The sequence below is a fragment of the Lepisma saccharinum genome, chromosome 16 (genome assembly GCF_977018435.1).
Source record: "Lepisma saccharinum chromosome 16, izLepSacc3.1, whole genome shotgun sequence".
Classification (NCBI taxonomy): domain Eukaryota; kingdom Metazoa; phylum Arthropoda; class Insecta; order Zygentoma; family Lepismatidae; genus Lepisma; species Lepisma saccharinum.
Window position 1 is genome coordinate 46,905,947 of NC_139244.1, and position 20,843 is coordinate 46,926,789.

Below are 20,843 nucleotides of genomic sequence, written 5' to 3' on the forward strand. Positions count from 1 at the left end.
GGAAGCTCCGAGGATAAAACCCCGCAAGCCGACAAAACTTCGGCTGCGTCTGAATTGCATAGCTTCATCTAGATTCTGATGTGTGAAGACCCCTCACGTTGAAAGGGAGGGGAAAACACACACATCCTAAAGGTTCCTAGCCTTAAGATGCCGCAAGCTGCGGGGAGGATAAGGAGAGGAAGGTTTTGGGTGCTTTGGCTTTGCGGTCCATCAATTCTAGTGTTAATAGGCCCTACTCATGCATACCTAGTTCCTCCGTGCGGACCTGAAAAGAGAAGAAACGGCCCTTCTAAGGACCACAAAAAATGGTTTAACATTGGGGGACGGTGGGTATGCGTAGGGTTCGAATGCAGGGACATCGGAACTTATTTTGGAGTGGGGGCAGGTTTTAAAATCCATCAACCAGTTTTTAAAGTCCCATATACAGCGTGTCCATAAATATACTGTCATACTTTAAAGTGGTATTACGGCGCTTTGGATAATCGTATTTTAAATGAAATTGGTGACATTTGAAAGAAAAACTCAAATATTTTATTTTACAACTCATAGACATTGAATGTGCCCCCCACGAGTGGCCCTGCAGACATCAAGGCGATATTCCCATTCATGCCACACACGCTCCAACATATCCACAGGGATGGACTGGATTGCAGAAGTGATGCGAATTTGCAGTTCTTTCAGGTTTTGAGGCAATAGGGGTACATAGACACAATCTTTTATGTAACCCCATAAAAAAAAGTCACAGAACAAGTCAGGTGACCTCGGCGGCCAATTGTAGAAGACATTATCATCATTTCCGGCACGTCCAATCCATCTTCCTGGAAGCCGCTCATTCAGATGTTTCCGAACATGTAAATTCCAGTGAGGAGGTGCTCCATCTTGTTGAAAAATAAATTCATTGCCTTCATTTTCTTCCAATTGTGGAAATAACCATTCAGTGAGCATGTCAAGATAAGCTGGACCTTTCACAGTGGCCTCTCGAAATAAAAATGGGCCATAGACTTGACGTTTCGATACGGCACTAAAGACATTCACTTTAGGGGAGTCTCTTTCAACTTCCAAAATTGCATGTGGATTCTCACTCCACCAAATCCTTACATTATGTCTGTTCACTTTTCCACCAACGTGGAATGTTGCCTCATCACTGAAAATTATTTTTCCTGGCAGATTTACGTTATCCTCCATTAGTAACATAAAATGTTCAGAGAAATCTAACCATTTTACAGGGTCATCAGGTTTCAACTTGTGCACTAATTGCAGTTTGTAGGGGTGAAACTTCAGTCGCGTACGCAGGATCTTAGATACGGTGGATTTAGGGATGTTCAACTGCTGACTAGCTCTACGTACAGACTTCTTAGGACTACGAACAAATGCCTCCCGCTGCACTTGTTCCACAATTCCCGCATTGACAGATGGTCTCCCTGAATGGTCTTTCCTTTGATGACATATGCAGCCACGATCCACAAAATCCCGGTACCACTTCAAAATTGACGTGTGTGAAGGAGCTTGATTTTGAAACCTTCGCCTATAAGCACGCTGAACCTTCACCAAACTCTGCATGGAATGATATTCTAAAACACACCAACTACGTTCTTAAATCTTCTGTAAAAACAACACAATTTTAAAGGAAAACATTCACATGTAACCTGCCTTCCTGCTAAATATCCAACAATGAACCCGCATCGTCCATTGTTGTCAGGAGTGAATTTATTTCAGTTTGTTTTCTTTAAGAGTATAGTATCGTATAACACTGCTATAAGATTCCTTCCTCTACACTAAATTTCTAGGTAAAAGTATAATAATGTAGGGACATGGACGTCTGGAAGGGGGAGGAAGGATGGGCATACCCCCCTTAAAAATCGAATGTCAACCAAAAAGTATATATTTAACAAGTATAATTTAATTTGAGTCATAGTAATTTACATTAATGCGATAATTTCAAATTCAAGTGGTATATTTTTTGAGGGGGCAACACTATTATCGGGACAATATACTCCATGGAAAAATACCTTGACCCTCCGTGACAAAAATCTGCGGACGTCCATGATAAGGGGGTATTTGTCCCCCCCTTGCCCCCTCCCCCGTGCGCACGCCTATGCTTGCCTGGTATTCGATCTTCGCATGCAGTGAGGCATGATGGTATTAAGGCATTCCTTTAATGAGTAGTAGCCTAACATAACTGAAAACGCGCAACTTTTAAAAAGAGGAGAAGTACACATGCAAACGTGAGAAAATCCATGTTTCTGAAGCTTTCTGATCGCTGTGTTGCAAAGAAAGTTACCCGTGTTTTCATTTACCATTTCATCATTTTATAAATCGTAATATAATTTTAACAAAAACACCGCATACTAAAGAAGAATTACATGAATGAAAGAGTTAAAAAGAAATCATTTTATGATAGATTTAGTTTATTTTATTTCACTTTTCTGCCATTTTTGGCTAATCGCGAAGGCAGTCGATGAGATTGGGGCAATATGGTATATTTTATTTTGTAAGCGCTATGTTTTTCATATTTTAACATATAAAACATTTCTGCTTCTAAAATGGCGTACAAAAACGATTCTGTCACCTTTTACTGATATTTTCAAATCTCAGACCGCTATTCAGAGATTGAGATTATGCTAAGAAATAAAACTACCAGTAATTTTAGCGCATTTGCTAGGATAGGGTTTTACAACAAAGCCTTTCAAATATAGTGCATGGTTGGAGAGGACCGAGTTGTCAAGTATGGTGCAAGGCGCCACTCTCCGCCAACAGCTTTAAATTTGATATTTGGATCTGTAATTATTATAGCAGCTAGGTACCTGTCATTGCATTTGAGAGAAGAGCCTAAGACTGAAGACTAGAGGGGCGATCTCCCCCCCCCCCCCGAAGAAGTCTAAAATATCGATCATGCCTCGACCTTGCCACCTAAAACGAAACAACTACTCCTCCCAGCCTTGAACATGACGCTTAAAACAAAGAGTAAATTTAAATGTCCAAAAAGTAAAAGTTTTCCTCTTTCCACGAGAGGAGGTGGTTCATACACTCCAAAGTTTGCAGTTTTAAAGCCCGAAAGGGCAGAGTACTGATGGTGTATCGAGGGTCGAGAAGGAAGTAAAACTTAACAATTTTTTGATTCTATACATGTTCAGTGCTGACGGCTTAGTTTTAGACCTCAGAGAAAGATAACACCATTCATTCTTATGTTCACGGGTGAGTTTTTTTACCCGTGCATATAGTACATTTAGGGGATGTGGGGATAGGGCCCACACATTCTCAATCTCGGACATTTTGGAGGTGATGTGATCAGCACCATGCTCCGGCCGCATTTACAGGCTCGCTAGCTAGATACGGAAAGTCAGCTGGAGATGTTCGGAAAATAGCAAGGACATTAAATGTCCGAAGAATCTTTAATAAAATTGCACAGATACAAAAGTGAAATACAAGCTCACTTAAAATGTCCTGGCGATGACTTCAACATATAAAAGAGGGACGTGAGAGTAGATTTGCGGCAAGTTTTGATCTAAGGCTTTTAGGCGCCTTGGAAACCACAAACGAAAATCTCCAAAAATGCTTCAAATACTAATGATGTTAGAATTGTTCTGTGGGGTTAATCTATGCGAGAAGTTTAGAGAAGAAGAAAGATTGAGTTTTTTCAGCCGTCCTTAGATCAGTTGTCAACGTGCACTCTGGTGTGAACATTTGCAAACTTTCAGTTCAGGTTTTTCTAATTGAGAACAATGTCTCAAAATTGAGAGTATTTGAGCGGTGCGAAGAAACTGAAAGCAACGAAGAATGATAGAAGGTGAAAGTACGAGGGCTGATCAACAAAGAGTGAGACTGGCTTTTTTGCACAGCGTCCTGTATCGATACATGTTTGTAATATGCTTATTGGACAACAGTGGGCTTTCATACATAATACCAAGAGATGGCAGCACCATCTGATCCTTTGTTTGGCAGCAACGCTCTTTGTTGTAGGCACTGCGTGCATTTCGCATAACACACAATGGAGTTGACGCGTGAGGAGCAGTATGCAGCAATCAAAATGTTCGTTTAAAGCATACAGCCACAAAAAAGTTTGAAAAGCTGATGGTTTTCTGGAATCAGTTATTACCGTTGATGTTTCGTGGGTGTACCATTACGACCCAGAAGGAAAACAAGCCAGCACAGGCAGGGTCTCCAACACTGAAAAAGGGGCCGGACCCTGTGGCCGAGTGGTTAGCAAATCGCCCTGCAACGCCAAGGGTCCCGGGTTCGAATCCCGCTTGGTTGTTTGTGAATATCCATTCATCAATTTCATTATTTCATCACCCATCCCAATCTTCGCAAATTAGCCAAGAGGCACAAAACGCGAAGTAAAATAAACTAAATCAATAACAATAACTGAAAAAGGGGAAAGTTGTTCCATGTGCAGATAAGGTGATGGTGATCACTTTCTTTGACTGTAAGGGAATAGTGTCCCTGCACAGTTCCCCTGTACACTACCGTTACAGTAGAATACCACACGTCAGTGTTGGCGACACTGAGGAGGTACATTGCAAATATACCACCACAGCTTCATCGGAATGGGTGGTGACTTCATCATGATAATGCACGACCTCGTGTGGCAATTCAAGTCATGGCATATTTGGCGAAATTCAACATCACTTGTATACCACATCCCCCTTAGAGCCCCGACCTAGTCCCGTGTGACTTTTTCTCTTCCCTGCACTGAAGTCAAAGCTACGGGCCCATTCGTTTTGCGGACTCTCAAGCAGTGCTGAAGAAATGTGAGGCGATTCTCAAATATCTCACAAACAACTGCTTACATCGTGTCTTTGCGGGCTGGCAGAAACGTTGTCATAAGTGCATTCAAGTCGGGGGAGACTACTTTGAAAAATATCATGTAACCCTTGCACCAGAGTAAAAGACATCTGTAGAAAGAAATGTCTCACTATTTGTTGATCAGCCCTCATAGAAATCCGTATAAAATGATTCTCTGATAAGAAGTTCCTTCACCAAGTAAAACTGAACATAAAAACGAGGATGTGTGTTGTGGACGTATGAGAAGAAGAGTGGATAGTGAGATATTAGATGAGGTAGCTCTTGAAATAGAAGGGTGATGTTTGCTCAAACCATCAGGATAACCGACGAATGCTCCTACGTTTTACATGATAACAATGAATAAGCTGGCGATATCATTCATCTCCCTTACTTCAGGCACTGGATAGAGGAAGAGTAGTGATAAGTGCGAAGGAAGGTATACATAGATTCTCAGTGTATACAGAAGTCAGTAAAGTGCGAGATCAGGACAATAAACACATAAACATATCAAATAATACAGACAGAGGAAATTTCTAGCAATAATAAATGAGATGAATATATTTTTATGAGAATTGATCAATTGAGATCTTTCCAGGTTAGTGTAGTTAAAAAGATTGCTAGATGCCACAATTATTTCATTTTTTAGTAACTAGTTTGAACAATACAGTATGTGATTGTCAAATATATATATATATATATTTCGTCTTTTCGAATCCCATACTAATAATGTTAGTGTTCGCCAAAACAGGACTCCCCTCAGAATCCAGTCAGACTTTCTGTCAATGGCCCAAACGTATTGGACAAAATTAATTTGATTTTCTTTCTCCTTTGAAACTGATAACTTTTGCAATTACTTTATAAGGTATTACATTTATTCTAAAAATATAAATATACTTTGAATTAGAGATCGTCACAGTATTAATGGACATGTCTTCGAATTTCGATGTAGGAATTCCATAAAACGAAACCCCAGTTGTAATACTGTATTGGTTTTTATGCACATTGAACCTCTTAAGTTCGCACGCACAAGTCTTTACATAGTTACTCGCTGTTTCTCATACACTGAATTTTTCTTCCAGATAATCTTTATCTTTGTAACTTCCAATGCACTTATTATTTTAAAAATATATATATTTAAAGATTCGTGGTTTGCATGTCTGATTTTAAAAAGTTTAACATATTTAAGAATATTTTAGTTATGTTTTAGTGTCTGAAGATCGTCTTTACTACTTTCGGAAACAGATTTTATTATGACTTTGATCTCTTAAAAACATTTGAATGGCGCCATAGGTTTCAGCTCCCCAGGCCTTCCCCTCGCCATGGGACTCAATAGAAGAAAAACATGGGATACTTAAGAAGATTTCATTTATTCAACAAGTTAACAGTGGATGGTATTGCTGTGGGTTGTTTAGACTCCAGCGTTCTGGGAGATCCAGTCTCTGTAAGCGCTGACCCTGGTGTAGACGGATGGGTAGCCACTGGCACATCCGCTGGAGCTGCCGAAGGACACGATTCCAATCTGGACCCTTTGAGACACCAGAGGACCACCACTGTCCCCCTGCGGGAAAGAAGAAACAGGTATCTGATATGCTTAATCTAAAGTACAACAACTTTTGTGAACTAGATTATTGATGCACTGTGCATTAAGGGAAAATATCAGAGGCACTTTTAGGATTCTGGCAGTGACGTATTCTCTATGTTACCGCGTTTACCTCCAGTAAACCAACTTTTTTATATATATTTTATACATATAGCTTTAATATATGGGTAATTGTCATTATACCTATATTATGCCAATCATTAAAATAAGCTTCTAAACCAGAACGTAAGAAAATTATTAACTTAAAGTGTGGTCTGATCGTTCTTCATCGCATCCTACTAACGACCGCCCCCTCCTCCGGCGAGGGAGCCAGTTCCACAGATGCAAATAGCGTTAACAGGAGAAAACTGCTTCTTTCCTGTTTTCTGTGCCGCTCTTGGCAGAGGCAGTGTTGCTACATGGAGGGAAATTTCCCTTGGTGCAGGGAAATTTAGTTCCAATTTTACGTAAAAAGCGAGATTTTACGAAAAATATAGAATTTCAAGTTGTCGGACTACTGTTTTTGTTGTACTTGAATGTCTGCATTGGTGTTTAATTTCTCTTATATCTAATTAATATATAATAAATATACACAATAAATAAGAACTGTTGCTGTAAACCAGGCCAAATTTTCAGAATACGCATATTGAGTTATGGTGAAAACTAAACCAAATCTGAATGACTCAGTTTTCTAATAAAATTGCGAAAACTATGTATGAGAAGGAAAGTTGAGTTCTAGAGATGATTCCAATTTTTAGATAGCTAACATAACTCCCAACTTCAGAAGCTCCTTCTGACAGTTCTTGAAGATGTGATGACGACTCTCGAAAGATCGAAAACATCTGCAAAATTTATATGGTCAATAAACCCGAGAGAACACCTTGAAAGTACATACTCTGGAAAAACTATTCTTTCAGAAATAAGAAAATGAACCAAAGCTTTGTGAATTGAATTTTAGAAAATTCACAATCTAGGAAAGCGGTAATTTTAAATAAACGTTACTAAAAAATGACCGATTTCCCTTCAAGCTTAAGAAGTGCTTATACTTCAGATTTCACTAAATGCTGTTCGGAAAACGACTCAAATTGTTTGAAGCTTGAGACGTAAATATCCTTTAATTTGATTAATTTAGTCGAAAAATTATTAAATTTTCTTGACTCGTAGACAATAATTGTTAATAATGTTAACTATTCCTGGAAAAACGATAAAATTCATTTTTACATTTGTGTATGTAACACAGCCAAATAAAATTACTAAATGTAATGGCAATCCATTTCTGATCACGTTACTCATGCAGTGTAAAAAATTATGTCTGTAAACACTAAAATACAAAGTCCGAGGCGTATATTCGGGGCTACCTAGGCTATATGCGAAGCCCAGACTCAGTGAATAAAATACACAAAAAAATATCTATCAGAAAATGTGCATAAAATTGTTCATTTCAATAAGAAGATGAACCTGATTTCTTAGAGGAGTTTGAAACATTGCCCGCTTTCTTTGAATTCGCGAGACGGCTGGCCCAGCGCCGGCGGGCAACTCCACGGGGGTGTCGGGCAAGCTTGACAGGGCCCCGATCAATGTTGGAAACCAATTTTTCCCAGGAATGGGGAATTTTGAAGCCAAATTATCGCAGGCAAGGGAAAAGTGTGTCATATGGAAGAGACAAGACCATCATTGAACGCTTGCAGAGGAGTTGAAAAAGAGGGCATTGACCTTGAAACAACTAGAGATACAGTGGGGAGTACAAAATTGTTGGCTGAGCGGGAAGGGTTTATAAGTGCATCTAAAAACTACCGAAATGACAAGGACCAGTTCTAGTCTAGATCGCGTCGAGTAGTCTTGGTGCCTTTAATTTATTTAGAGGCAGCGTATGAATACAGTAGTGAGTGGATTGTATTTTTGTGAATGATATGTGCTGTGCTGTGTAGTGAACTGAAATGAGAGACATAATTAACAAGCTGTCTATTAGGCTTACGAATGACGATAAGCTCCAAATAGTTGTGGATTTTCCTGGTAAGTCCACTTTATGAACAGATAAGCTAATGGGGATCGGACATACAGTTAAAGTGGTATCTAAACCCCATGTATCGAACCCGGGACCCCTTAGTTTCAAGGCAACGACGTTACCACCCGCCAACCCGAATTTAAAATCGTGAACATAACTAGGTTGAAATTTTATTTCTATTCTCGTATATAGGCCTACACAATATTTCACAATATGGGCAAATAAGAATGAAATTCTTGAAATCCTTTCCTTACTGACAGTGTACATTTCCATGTTTTATTTATGAGGTATATATTTTGAATCACAGAGTCACATCACTTCAACCCGCCACCCCAAATGAGTTAAAAAAAAACAAAAACACCCCCACCAGCAATTTTTTGTCCATTCAAACACTATGATATGGTGCGATAGCCCAGCTTCTTAACCCAGTATACGCCACTGTACAAAGTATATTTATGAATTATAATTCAACGATTATTATTATATGTGTTCTACATTTTTCAGTTTCATATTTTCCAAAGAATTTTCAATAAAATAAAATCATATCCTTGTATTTATTTGGTTTTCACTGTTGCCATTTCATTTCTTAGCTTGAAGAAGTCAAGAGGGTCCTTAGTTTAGATTTATTTCTTAAACCGTGATAGTTTTCCTTTTTTTAATGGTTGCTGGTGATCACTTACATAGCATGAGCTTCCGTAGTAGCCATCGGCGCAGATTTGTCCGTTTCCAATGGTGCCATAGTAAGAGTTGCACTCGGAGTTGCTGATGATTGGCAGACTGACGTATCTCAGCTCATCAGTGATGCTGGGAGCACCTTAAGGTAGGTAATGTGCACAAGTAATTACAATTTAGTCACATCCTTTAGAGGCTACTAAAGTCATTTAAGGTATAGGCTCGAAATCCCTTGCAAATTAATATTGTTTAATTTACTACACTTTGAAATACAGTAGAGCGTCGATTATCCGAACGTCGGTCAACCGAACGACCGCTTAACCGAACTGTGTACTCGCTCACTTTCAGATATCTGTAATGAAAAAAGTACGTGACTTAGCTGCTCGTAAGCGTGTAGGCTTGCTTAGACAGACCAAAATAAAGGATTTTTTTAAACGTTAATTTTGTGTACTGTGTGTATTGTTCATGCAAAATGCGTATGTAATATGTACATATTTTTGTTTAATAAACTGTACCACATACTATATATTCCTACTAAAGTTGCCTTTGTACGTTACTTTGTAATACATACTTAAAGAGATGCCTGTTTTTATGAATAAATTTACTGTACAGTACTTCTTTTTGGCAAATAAACATGTACAGTTCGATTATCCGAACAAACCAGTTTTCCGAACACCCATGTCCCCCAATTACTTCGGATAATCGACGCTCTACTGTATATATAATTTTGCCAATATTAAAAGTATTTAAATAAATAAGAGAAATATAACGTCTCTCTCATGTTCAAGCTGCTGCGTACATGGCATTGCTTTTATGACTAGTTAGAAGATTTTCTTGCTTAATAGTTTATTCAAAATGTAGCCGCAAGTATATGTAAAGATGAGAAAAGATAAACACGATGCATACCTTCAGAAACTAGTACAGAAGGTAATAATGTTTGAAGTGGTGTTTCGTCGCAGTGCATTTCATGGTACACATTTTTGCAAACTGATTGGTTTGTTTTATTTTACTTCCCTTTTCTGACACTTTTGGCTAATCGCGATGTGCGATGATATGATGACATTGATGAAGGAAAACTTTAAAAGAACATGCTCAGGCGACGGGGATTCGAACCCAGGACCCTGATGTTGTAGCGCTCTACCACCACGTCGGGCAGAAGCAAACGCTTAGATTGGATTTTATTCCGTGTTTTCTACCGATGTGATGAATGCCTTGAAACGGGAAACTCAAGCTCAGCTGCCAGCGAAATCCAGTACAAGTGGATAATTTGTCCCGTCTCTAGAACACTCTTTTGGCGAGAGCCCGGGAAGGCTCTTGTGTTTAAATACCCTACATTAATTAAGAAAAAAATAAATTTAAGGCATTCTCGCATTCTTTCTTTTTCTGTCATTTTGCTCTCCCTCTCTCATTCTGCATTTGTCGAGAGAGAAAAATGTGAAAATATGGAAGATTTATTCAGCTGGGTATGTGTGTATATGCAACCTCCCCCAACACACACACACACAAGGTAACACTTAAATGAACACAGACAACCTGTGTGTGAAGAGATATTAACATGAACAGAGCGGCAAAAGAAACTATTTATGATTTCAGTATTCCAACTTTTCTCATCATAGGTAGTTTCTTTTGCCGATCTGTTCATGAAATGTTGATATCTCTTCGCACACAGGTTGTCTGTGTTCATATGAAGTTCTTTTGTGTACATACACCCAAACATTCCCAGCTGAAACAAGAGTAAATTTACGATTTTGTAGTTGTTCTTTACAAAATACCTTAAAATGTATTGATATTTGCGATAAACACTAAAAATATTACGCGAGTCACTACTTTACATCATTTGGTGAAAACTTATTTAACATGTTTCATCTACCTCTAAGTCATTTCGAGTAAGGTGTAACGTTTCTCTGTTGCTATTGCGATTGTAAAAAAGAAGCCCTTACATGTTGGTACACGATACATTTGAGTGTGGGTTCAATTTACTTTCCCATGTATAACATGAAAACATTAGCTAAACGACAAAAGGAAATGTGATTTTTAATTCAGCACTGCAACGTCTATGAAGAACGTCTACTTTTGCTCTTTTGAAAAGCCTCGTAGCTTTCCTGAAGATTACAAGAAATCAAGTTTGCATATTACTCACGATATGCTGATTAGTTCTGTTGTAAAATTTCCATGAGGAAAATATCAACCGATCAAGCAGATTATCATACTACAATTTAATAAGATGCATTAAGGAGTAAACCTGGCTTCTCTAAAACAAAGACTGTTATTTTTTCAAATATAAAGTCACCAATAGACCTACTTACTGTCAGAAATCTTTCCCCATCCAATAACAGTGGCATTTGAGTCAACGTAGGAATTGGAGCTGTTGTCAAGTTGGATTGTCCCAATGTAGGCTGAAGAAAGAAGAGATTATATTAAATATAATTTATAGAAAATTTACAGTAAAGTAAAGTATAGCATGAAAAGAACATCCACAATGATACAAGAAAAATATTTGTTATGTATTATAAAATTATTTTTATTAATTTTAAGTTGATGTGTCTGAATTTTGATAGTCAGTAGCAAAGAAATAATTATAATCAGATGTATAAGCTATCATTTTTGGAACTACATGTTTGCTACTCTTATGGCAATCAGATTCACAAGTGTATAAACGCGTGCTTAGTACTAAAAGTTAAAGAATGATATCTTTATCTCATCGTTCATCCCCATGCGGTCATAATTCTGTGACTAAATATGACCAGAAGAACCACTGTCTGTAAGATTGTTTCAAAAACCTGTTACTATTTTTCTATATTTTAGCACATTTTGAAGGAGCCACAGCAACGATTGTAACTACAATTGAATAACTCATAATATCTTATAAACGTGCCATAAATCACTTTGTTCGTTTTCCTTGATTTTTAACTTGCGCTATAACTATAACAATGAGGAAAATACAGGGTGGGCCAAAAGTCAGGTGACAGCATTGTCATAGGAAAGGCTGGTGTGTTGGAGGTCCACTTTGGCCACGTGTGATGTTTGAGGGGTGGGGCCAACCCAAGGACACATGTGGCCACCCCGGGCGCCACCTTGGAATCCGCCATCTTGAACGCAACTTAGGTTTCTTAAATGGAAACATAGGCATGTGACATATGATTTCCAATTGTTTTTTCTTCAGGAGTTCAATGCCGCAAACCGTTTTGTCCTATCGTGAACCTTCTTGCTAATTATGGCCTATCTTTCCCTCTTTGTGTCTCCTCACAACACATACTCGAAATGACCACCCTCGTGCACAATGGTTTGTGCCACACGCCTCTACCAGTCCTCATGCACAGCCAGCAATGTCTCCGGATGCACAGCAGCACAGGCATTCACAATCCGCTGCACCAGATGCTGTAAATTCTGGATTTTCACTGCGTAAACCATGGCCTTGTGGTGGCTCCACAGGTAGAAGTCGAGAGGCGCGAGGTCCAGTGACCGTAGGGGCCATTCTACCGGTCCCCGACGACCGATCCACTTCCCAGGGAACTGTTGGTCCAGGTAGTCCCGTACACAATGTCCGTAGTGGGGAGGAGCTCCACCCTGCTGGAAGAACGTTGGGTATGAACCGTCCTCCGACAAATCCGACGGAAAAATCTCCTCATCCAACAGTCGTTGGTAGTGGTCGGCGTTCAGCGTGCCGAAGATGAAAAATGGGCCAATGATCATCGTGCCAAAAATACCACACCATACCATAACCTTCTCGGAACCAACGATCCGCGATGCATCAATCCAGTGTGGGTTGTTGTCACTCCAGTAACGGTGGTTTTGTTTGTTCACTTCTCAGTTTACGTAAACAAGTGCCTCATCGGAGAACAGCACTTGCAAAGGGAGATCCGGGTTGGTCTCCAGTTCCTCCGTCGCCCATTCGGCAAACTGTACCCGACGATCAGGATCGCCCTCTGTCAGATGCTGGTGCATCTGAATTTTGTATGGGTACCACTTGTTAACGGCAAGTATCCTCCGTATGGACGTTCGGCTAACTCCAGATTCAAGGGCATTACGTCTGGTGCTACGTTGGGGGCTTTTGGAGAAGGATGCGAGGACAGCGACAGTGGTTGCCTCATCTGTTGAAGTTTTCGGGCGACCACTGCGTGCTTTATCGGCCACAGATCCCGTCTATATGATGATAATTTTGGCCACACCATTGTGGGAAATGGGCTCCCTATCGCGGTGTAATGCATTAAACTCTGCAGCCACCACACGCGAGCTCTGATTTCCACACATAAGGAGGATTCCCACACGTTCTTCGGTCGTCAGCACCATTATTCAGTCGGTGATACCTGCATAGATAAAACAGGCTGTAATTAGGAAAAGGATCACGATAGGACAAAACCGTTTGCGGCATTGAACTTCTGACGAAAAAACAATTGGAAATCATATGTCACATGCCTATGGTTCCATTTAAGAAACCTAAGTTGCGTTCAAGATGGCGGATTCGAAGATGGCGCCCGGGGTGGTCACATGTGTCCTTGGGTTTGCCCCTCCCCCCAAACATCATATGTAGCCAAAGTGGACCTCCAACACACCAGCCTTTCCTATGACAATGCTGTCACCTGACTTTTCCCACCCTGTATATCTGTATCAAATTCTGGAACTTATTTTTAATCACATATATAGCGTGGTGTCGTGTTAGTATTTACACAGGACCAGCAGCAATGTCTGCCTCTTGAAAATTGTTGCCTTGTGCAAAATAAAGTAATTTGCAAAAAGTCGAAGTTGGAAGATACTTACTTGAAGGGTAGACATACTGTTCCAGCTTCATGACAGCAATGTCGTTGACAATGTAGTTGGCATCATAATCCTCATGGACGGTGATACCGCTGACTGAGGCTACAACCCTACCAGTCTCACTGGGGAGTTGGACGTTCTGGGAACCAAGGTAAACTTCTACACTTCTTGCACTAGGGAAAGCGAAGAAGACAAATTATGGTAACATTTAAACATTCTAAATATTTCTTGAGAATTAAACATTAACAATTTGCGATGTCACGGTTTATATTATCCCCTCCAGAAAATCGTCCAACCGGACCACATAAATCAGCAAATATGGTCTCCTGTCCAAATCTCATAACGAAGGGGAACAACGATTTTGATAATTTCTCAGCACATCTCCGCAGGCACTAAGGGTTCCATACGTATGTTGTGTCTACTCTATCTTTTACTGAAATAAAGAGCCTCTCTGCTCTCAGTAGTTTTTTAAAAAAATGATTTCGCCTAAAATTGAATACTCTTCTCCGGTCTGGTCCATGGCATGGTCTTCAAATATATAGGTAGACTAAATTCCGTTCTAAACTCCTTCTTGGCTATTTTTTGTTACCGAATTCCATCTACAAAACACCAGCAAAGCTCATCTTTCTGGAAATGTTAAATATCCACACTCACAGACCATATATATACCTCTAGCAACATCAGAAATGATATCTACCTCTCCAGAAAATTCACTTACGAATGCCACTCGCACCACCTGAAAGCGAAACACTCAACTCTTCGCTTGCCAGAAGCCATGATTATGCCTCATCCAGCGTTCCGTGTTCCATAGACTATTCAGCAAACATAATAATTTGGCAAACCAGGTATACATTTTTGAAAATCAAGCACGTTTTAGAAAGCTGAAAAGTCACTTTATGGCAAGTAATTTTTAGTTTTTGTTGTCATTTTATGTTGTTAACACTGTATATTCCAATGTAGAATTACTAATGCTATATTTGGAATCCTCTGTTAAATAAAAAAATATATATTAGTCCCATATTACCTCCTTGCAAATGTCACGTGGTCCTGGTTGGTTTAGGCTGGGGAGATTGGTAGAGTACTTTAATATACGTTGGTAGTTATTTTCATATGGAGCATTTAGAAGCACTTACTCAACGGCGCAGTGAGCAGCGGTCAGGATAAACTCAACAGAGATGAGGGAGCCACCACAGAAGGTGTTTCCGTTGATGAAGAGACCAGCCTGATATGGAAACTGACCATGGAAAGCCACATCGCCATTGATGATCCTCTGGCCGAGATTGATCTCTGTAACAACAAAACACACATCACAAAATGCAATTGGTGGGATTTAATTGAAAAAGTGTAATGCATGATTTTATTTGTTCTTTTGGTGCAATTTTGTACCATGCTTGATTTGTACACGTGTGAATCAAGTAACAAAGTCAACTAGTTACGATCAGGGGAGAGCCTTCGTCAGATACACTGATCATGAAACAAATGATGAATATCTAAACATATTTGCAACATTGGTCCAGCCCTTCACTGGAGTATTTGTCACTATGTTTGCAGTTTGTTTACAGACGTCAATTTTACAATTATTTCCGTTGTGATTGTATTATGTGAGGACAAGAGGATGAACAAATACCTCAGCAATTATCAGGCTACGAAGATTGCATGAGTTTTACAATGCTTTTATTGAAGCAAGGTCCTTGGTCCGCGACTTAAACTATAAGGTAGGGGGTCCAAATATCGTCCCCTAGTAAATTTCGCGCATCTGAAGACCGTATCAAATGATGTAAGAGCTCCAAAATTTTACATTACTTTTGTCAACTATCTCTTTACCTGTAAACCAAGCCAAAGCACTTGTATATTCAATTGATAGTAACAAACAAATAATAATAATAATAATGTCAAAAGTACTCACATATTGCAAAACCAAAGAAAGAGCGCCTAATTTCGTCCTCCTAAACATGGTCGAAAAATAAGGTAATAATAATAATGATGTGACAAGGTATTCATATTACTTACAAAAGGTAATTACAAAAGCGAGCATACTGAACGTAATTAGTCGAATGTAACGAACTGAAAGCACACATTTAGCACAACTCAGAAACAATATTATGTTCACTTGGAAAAGCAAAACCTGAAGTTATTATTTGCTTGTAAGATGATCCTTTAGCCTTCCAAGTAAGTATCACAAATAAATTGCCCACAGTTTTTGGCGCTGGTGCATGTTTCATGGAATCATATGAAACATTTTGTGCAGGAGATCCATGTTTCGCCATGTCTATCTGCGGAATACGGGACATTCAGCATAATTATCGTTACTGTTGCTGTCCTCAGTTGAATCATCAGATTGAATGTCGTCACTGGAGTCACCGTCGCTGGTCGTTTCTTCTTTGGTTTTCTGGAGGATGGTTTGATGCCATTTTGTTTAGAACCCTTCGGCAGCACAATATTTTTTCTTGGGAGGAACCTTAACTTTTCAGAGGCCTCTACAATTTGTGAGGAGAGCTTCATCTTCCAGGAGATGATGAAGACTGGATCTCTGGAACACGTCTGATGTCACGTCACCTGGACAAAATTAGGAACATGACGAGGGACTAAATTAGGAACAACCTCAAACTAACATGGCTCTGTTTGGCTACTCCAACGCTGTCGTGCTGGCGCCGATTCCACTCCTAGCCACATGGCCGAGAAACCAAGGGGGACGAAATTGGGTGTGGGGACGAAATTAGGGCCCCCTACCTTATCTTTATAAGAGATTATCCCACTACTTATACAGGCAATGTATTTCAAAATAAAATTAAATTAATAGTGGGCATTTTAACAAAATTTTCGTAGCCTAGTAGCAATATATTTGGGGGTGTGAAATAACTACTTTTGAAACGAAGACGCTCATAACTACACCATAGAACCTCGTGAGATATTGATAAAATATGCATACTTCATTATCTCGTCAAAATACATTGCCTTACATTTTTTGTCGTTGAACAAATAAAGCAAGACTCAAAATGATGGAACCTGAGCTAGCTACATTCCAAATTTTATTTATCTATTTATTTATGCAACCTATATCAAATATAAAGAGCGTGTACTAAGAATGAAATATTTGTCACTATCTAACTTTGTGCTGGGTTATTTGAAAATAAATCAAGAAGTCATTTGTTCAGAATGGCGATCAGTTGTATAATAGATAAATTATTGGGTCTTTAATAGTGTTAAAAAACACTATACCATCAAGGCACGCTGTTTAAATTGTGACAGAGTTTGAGTGAGTGATAAAATAATCGTTTTAAAAAATATGAAAAAAATGTAATAGTTCTGCAGTCAAAATATAATCGTGTATACTTACTGGGCTGGGGTGCTGTGGGCAACACAGGCCTGGTGCGATGTATTGGCTTAAAATCATGAAGAGTAGCCTTTAGGAACAACAAACAAAGTAAACATTTTATTGTTGCGCACAGTAAATCATGAAATAAATTATCAACAATTAGATCGTTTGATATGATATACGTTGTACAGTGGGGTGCGTAAGTATTACCGAGCAAATTGTCCCTCTCCATGTTTATTCTCTTTGTTTTACGCAGTCAGGGCTTAAATAGTTGAAACAAAACACCAGACAAGCTACTTGCAACCTCTGAACCCGCCTAACGTAAAAATCCAGTCCTTAAAAAGACGTAGGACTCAAGAGAAAAATTAATGATAATACTCATGGACAATTCGTCGAGCAATACTTGTGTATCCCACTGTACGTACGCTATTACATTTAAGTGGCGTTATTACGATTTATTTTTCAGTAAGAGGTTAACTTATATTTTTTTGTAATGTGCCAATCAGACTATGTGTCTCCAGTCCTCAGACTTAAGATTGCATTCGAGTTGTACTGGGAACAGACATACCTTACAAAACAAAAATCTACAAGACAAAAATGTAATAATAATTTTTGTACTTTTTACTATTTTACCTCGATTCTCACTGTCTCTCTTTCTATCTATCTCTGGCAAGGATAAGTAAAAACTGGATCAAATAGGTTAGATTGAGAAATCAATCTAATCAATTAGATTGATAATTGCAATGTTGATACTTTACCGGTATTACAAATTACGACCTCTCAAATTCTAGCTCTCTATGCGAACCAAAAACACACCTTAGCTTTTAGGAGTTTCAGATCGATAACTCCTCTTAAATATGCCACTGGTTAAATTATCTTCAAATCAGTGTCAAATATATCAATCCGTATGAATACTTACTTCTTAAATGTCTACCAGAATTATGAAAAACAATGCAATTGAACTAAGCTTTATATACACTTGGACTGTATAGTTTGTGCAGCTGCAGAATATCAAGCCGGGTAGTGCGGGATCTACAAATCTTGCCCCCCCCCCCGCGCAAAATGTTACCAAAGGCCCTCCTCTACCTACCTACCTTCACACACACAGATATATATATATACGTATATAATGTATGTGTGTTTGTAATTCTTAATCTCATATTGAAAAGTCACATATAACGGCCTGGAGGGTGATTCAAAAGTCCCTTAACACCCTATAAAAAGTAAAGGGATTAAGCTGGGTGTTTTTTTAAAATTATTGTTTATTGAATTGGTGTTTTAAGTCCACTTTAGTAGTGCAGGTGCCCCGGTTCACGGACATCAAGTGGCTCTCGAAAAAACCTTAAAAACTCACTTTCTCTCCACGTTCCGCGCCTCATTTATTGCGCTGACGATGTTTCACAGCGTAGAAAACAGCACCAAAACATCAAAAACTCACTTTACTCATTTGGGGATCACCAAAACCTCAAAACCTCATTTTCCCTCATTTATTGTGCTGACGATGTTTCACAGCGAAGAAAACAGCACCAAAAAACCTCAAAAAAACTCACTTTTTCTTATTTATTGCGCTGACACAGCGTGATGAGTAAATGCGCGAATTTCTTCCGGAATATCTTTCAGCTCGTACATCTGACCGTACATGCTGTTCATCATCAATTTAGCCGTGTTCTGTTTGGCGTCCATTTCGAGCAGTTTGCCCGGCGGCAAGGTCTTCTTCTCGCAATTCTTGGCTTCCTTGATTTTTTTACGCAGGGTCATGATCTTGCGGATGCACGTGGCGCGTTGAGCGTGTCGGGCGAGAAATACACGTGAAGATCCGCTTCCGTGCAGCCGGTTTGGGGGATTCGTGTTGCCACGATAAACATCGACTTCCGTGCCCGGCGGAACGGACGTTCCGGTGTGGAATTCGCGCCATTCCAAGTTCACGTTGAAAGGGGAGAGTCCAGCTGCAACCATGTGACGCTCGGGTAGAGTGACGTAAAATCCAGCACCAAAATAATCTCGTCCTCCGTCCTGTTCTTGAGCGCCACGTTCATGTGAGGGTTACGGTGCACGTAGCCCCCGACCAAACTTGTTGTGGTACTCGAGATGCTGCCGGGGGAAACACAAACATCGCCCGTTCTGCAATGCTTCGCTAAAATAGTAATGCGAGAGATGCAAGTTGAGTTGGTGCCCGCGAACCTGGTCCGCGCGCAGCACGCTCTGGCAGCACGTGGAGACGATCGTTTGCACGAGCCCGTTTTTCAGAAACACGCGTCCCTCACAAGCATCGAATCCTTGGGACGTTGTATTGCAATAAATCGTCTATCTTGTTTTTCTCGTAGAGCGTCTGCAAGGTTTCGCCCTCGGGCATCATCTTCTCTCCCAGGTTGAAATACAACGAAACGTACTTCAGCGTGTACGAGGAGAGGTTCCCGAAAAGGTAACGCACCACTTCGATGCCGTCCAGTTCGAGTTGATGTCGGGCGGCGACGGTGTTCGGCTGCACACCCCAAGCGCTCGCACAAGTCGGGTCGCCCTAAACTCAGAGGCCTAGTGAGTTGGCAATACTGACACGACCTAGTTTTTGCTTATATTGTCATCGCAACCGGATGCGACGACGGGTGGGGGAGAGATGACTTTCGTTTCTGTGGTGTCGATGTAGGTCAGATCAAACACAGTACTGTGAAAGTTTCTGTACAGAAGAGTAACGTTTTTGCAACTGTACGCGATTATACAACCGTTTTGTGTGTGTTAAATTGCTAGCAGCTTTTTTGTAGGTAAGTTTTGTTTCTTGTTATTTCTCTTGCATGTGTGTGTGTTAATAATAATAATTGCGAGTGGCGTTAGTGAACAGGAAGTGTTGTTTTGATTAAACAACGAAAATTACGCTAAACAAAAATATGAGCATACATAACGTGCGCTTGAAAAAACTATTCTTCATCGCGAATAACATAAAAGCGAGGTAACAATCGGAGGGAGGGGAGGGACGATGATCATGATCATGTTAGTTTACTCATGGTGGATGGTATTGACGCGTGTACTCTGGGTTGCATTTGTTTTGTTTTAAGTCTGCTTTATGCACAGTAAGGCTAATCGAAACTGGACCTACAGTGGGATCCGAACCACCTCCGCCGGGTATTGAACTTGGTGTTTTAAATTATACAAGTGTACAGTGGGAAACTTTATCTTTTTGAATTTGTTGATACTCTGGGTTGGATTTGTTGTTTTAAGTCTATTTTATGCACTGGACTGGACCTACAGTGGGATCCGAATTATACATGTGCACAGGGGGAAACTTTGTCTTTTTTGAATTTGTTGATACTCTGGGTTGCATTTGTTGTTTTAAGTCTACTTTATACACAGTAAGGCTAATCGAAACTGGACCTACAGTGGGATCCGAACCACCTCCGCCGGGTATCGAACTTGGTGTTTTAAATTATACAAGTGTACAGTGGGAAACTTTATCTTTTTGAATTTGTTGATACTCTGGGTTGGATTTGTTGTTTTAAGTCTATTTTATGCACGGTAAGGCTAATCGAAACTGGACCTACAGTGGGATTCGAATTATACATGTACACAGGGGGAAAATTTATCTTTTTTTTTGTCTGTGAAGGTTCTAAGGTTTTGTGAACATGTTGGAAAAGCACTAGTATATACATAGACCAAAGTTACAAGGTTCTAGGTCCCATAGGAGTCGAGATATATCAAACGTCTTGTAAAATGTCTTTGCTTAGTTTTGACCCTAATTC

General features: G+C 39.7%; 2 protein-coding genes across 2 annotated transcripts in view; one reads left to right on the forward strand and one right to left on the reverse strand.

The window, feature by feature from the left end:
• Positions 1 to 20,843, forward strand: part of LOC146000576 (uncharacterized) — an 83,926-nt gene that overhangs the window by 15,309 nt on the left and 47,774 nt on the right. The window contains exons 8-9 of the mRNA XM_083138326.1: positions 6,205 to 6,363; positions 12,349 to 12,679. Of these exons, the coding sequence (XP_082994452.1) occupies positions 6,205 to 6,363; positions 12,349 to 12,679 (490 nt within the window). The remainder of the gene's footprint in view (positions 1 to 6,204; positions 6,364 to 12,348; positions 12,680 to 20,843) is intronic.
• The window catches only part of LOC146000463 (brachyurin-like), a 31,055-nt gene continuing 16,399 nt past the window's right edge, over positions 6,188 to 20,843 (reverse strand). The window contains exons 2-7 of the mRNA XM_083138121.1: positions 17,134 to 17,200; positions 14,930 to 15,083; positions 13,800 to 13,969; positions 11,348 to 11,437; positions 9,050 to 9,183; positions 6,188 to 6,343 (exon numbers count right to left, since the gene is read on the reverse strand). Coding sequence (XP_082994247.1) covers positions 6,194 to 6,343; positions 9,050 to 9,183; positions 11,348 to 11,437; positions 13,800 to 13,969; positions 14,930 to 15,083; positions 17,134 to 17,200 — 765 coding nt within the window. The 3' untranslated portion in view covers positions 6,188 to 6,193. The remainder of the gene's footprint in view (positions 6,344 to 9,049; positions 9,184 to 11,347; positions 11,438 to 13,799; positions 13,970 to 14,929; positions 15,084 to 17,133; positions 17,201 to 20,843) is intronic.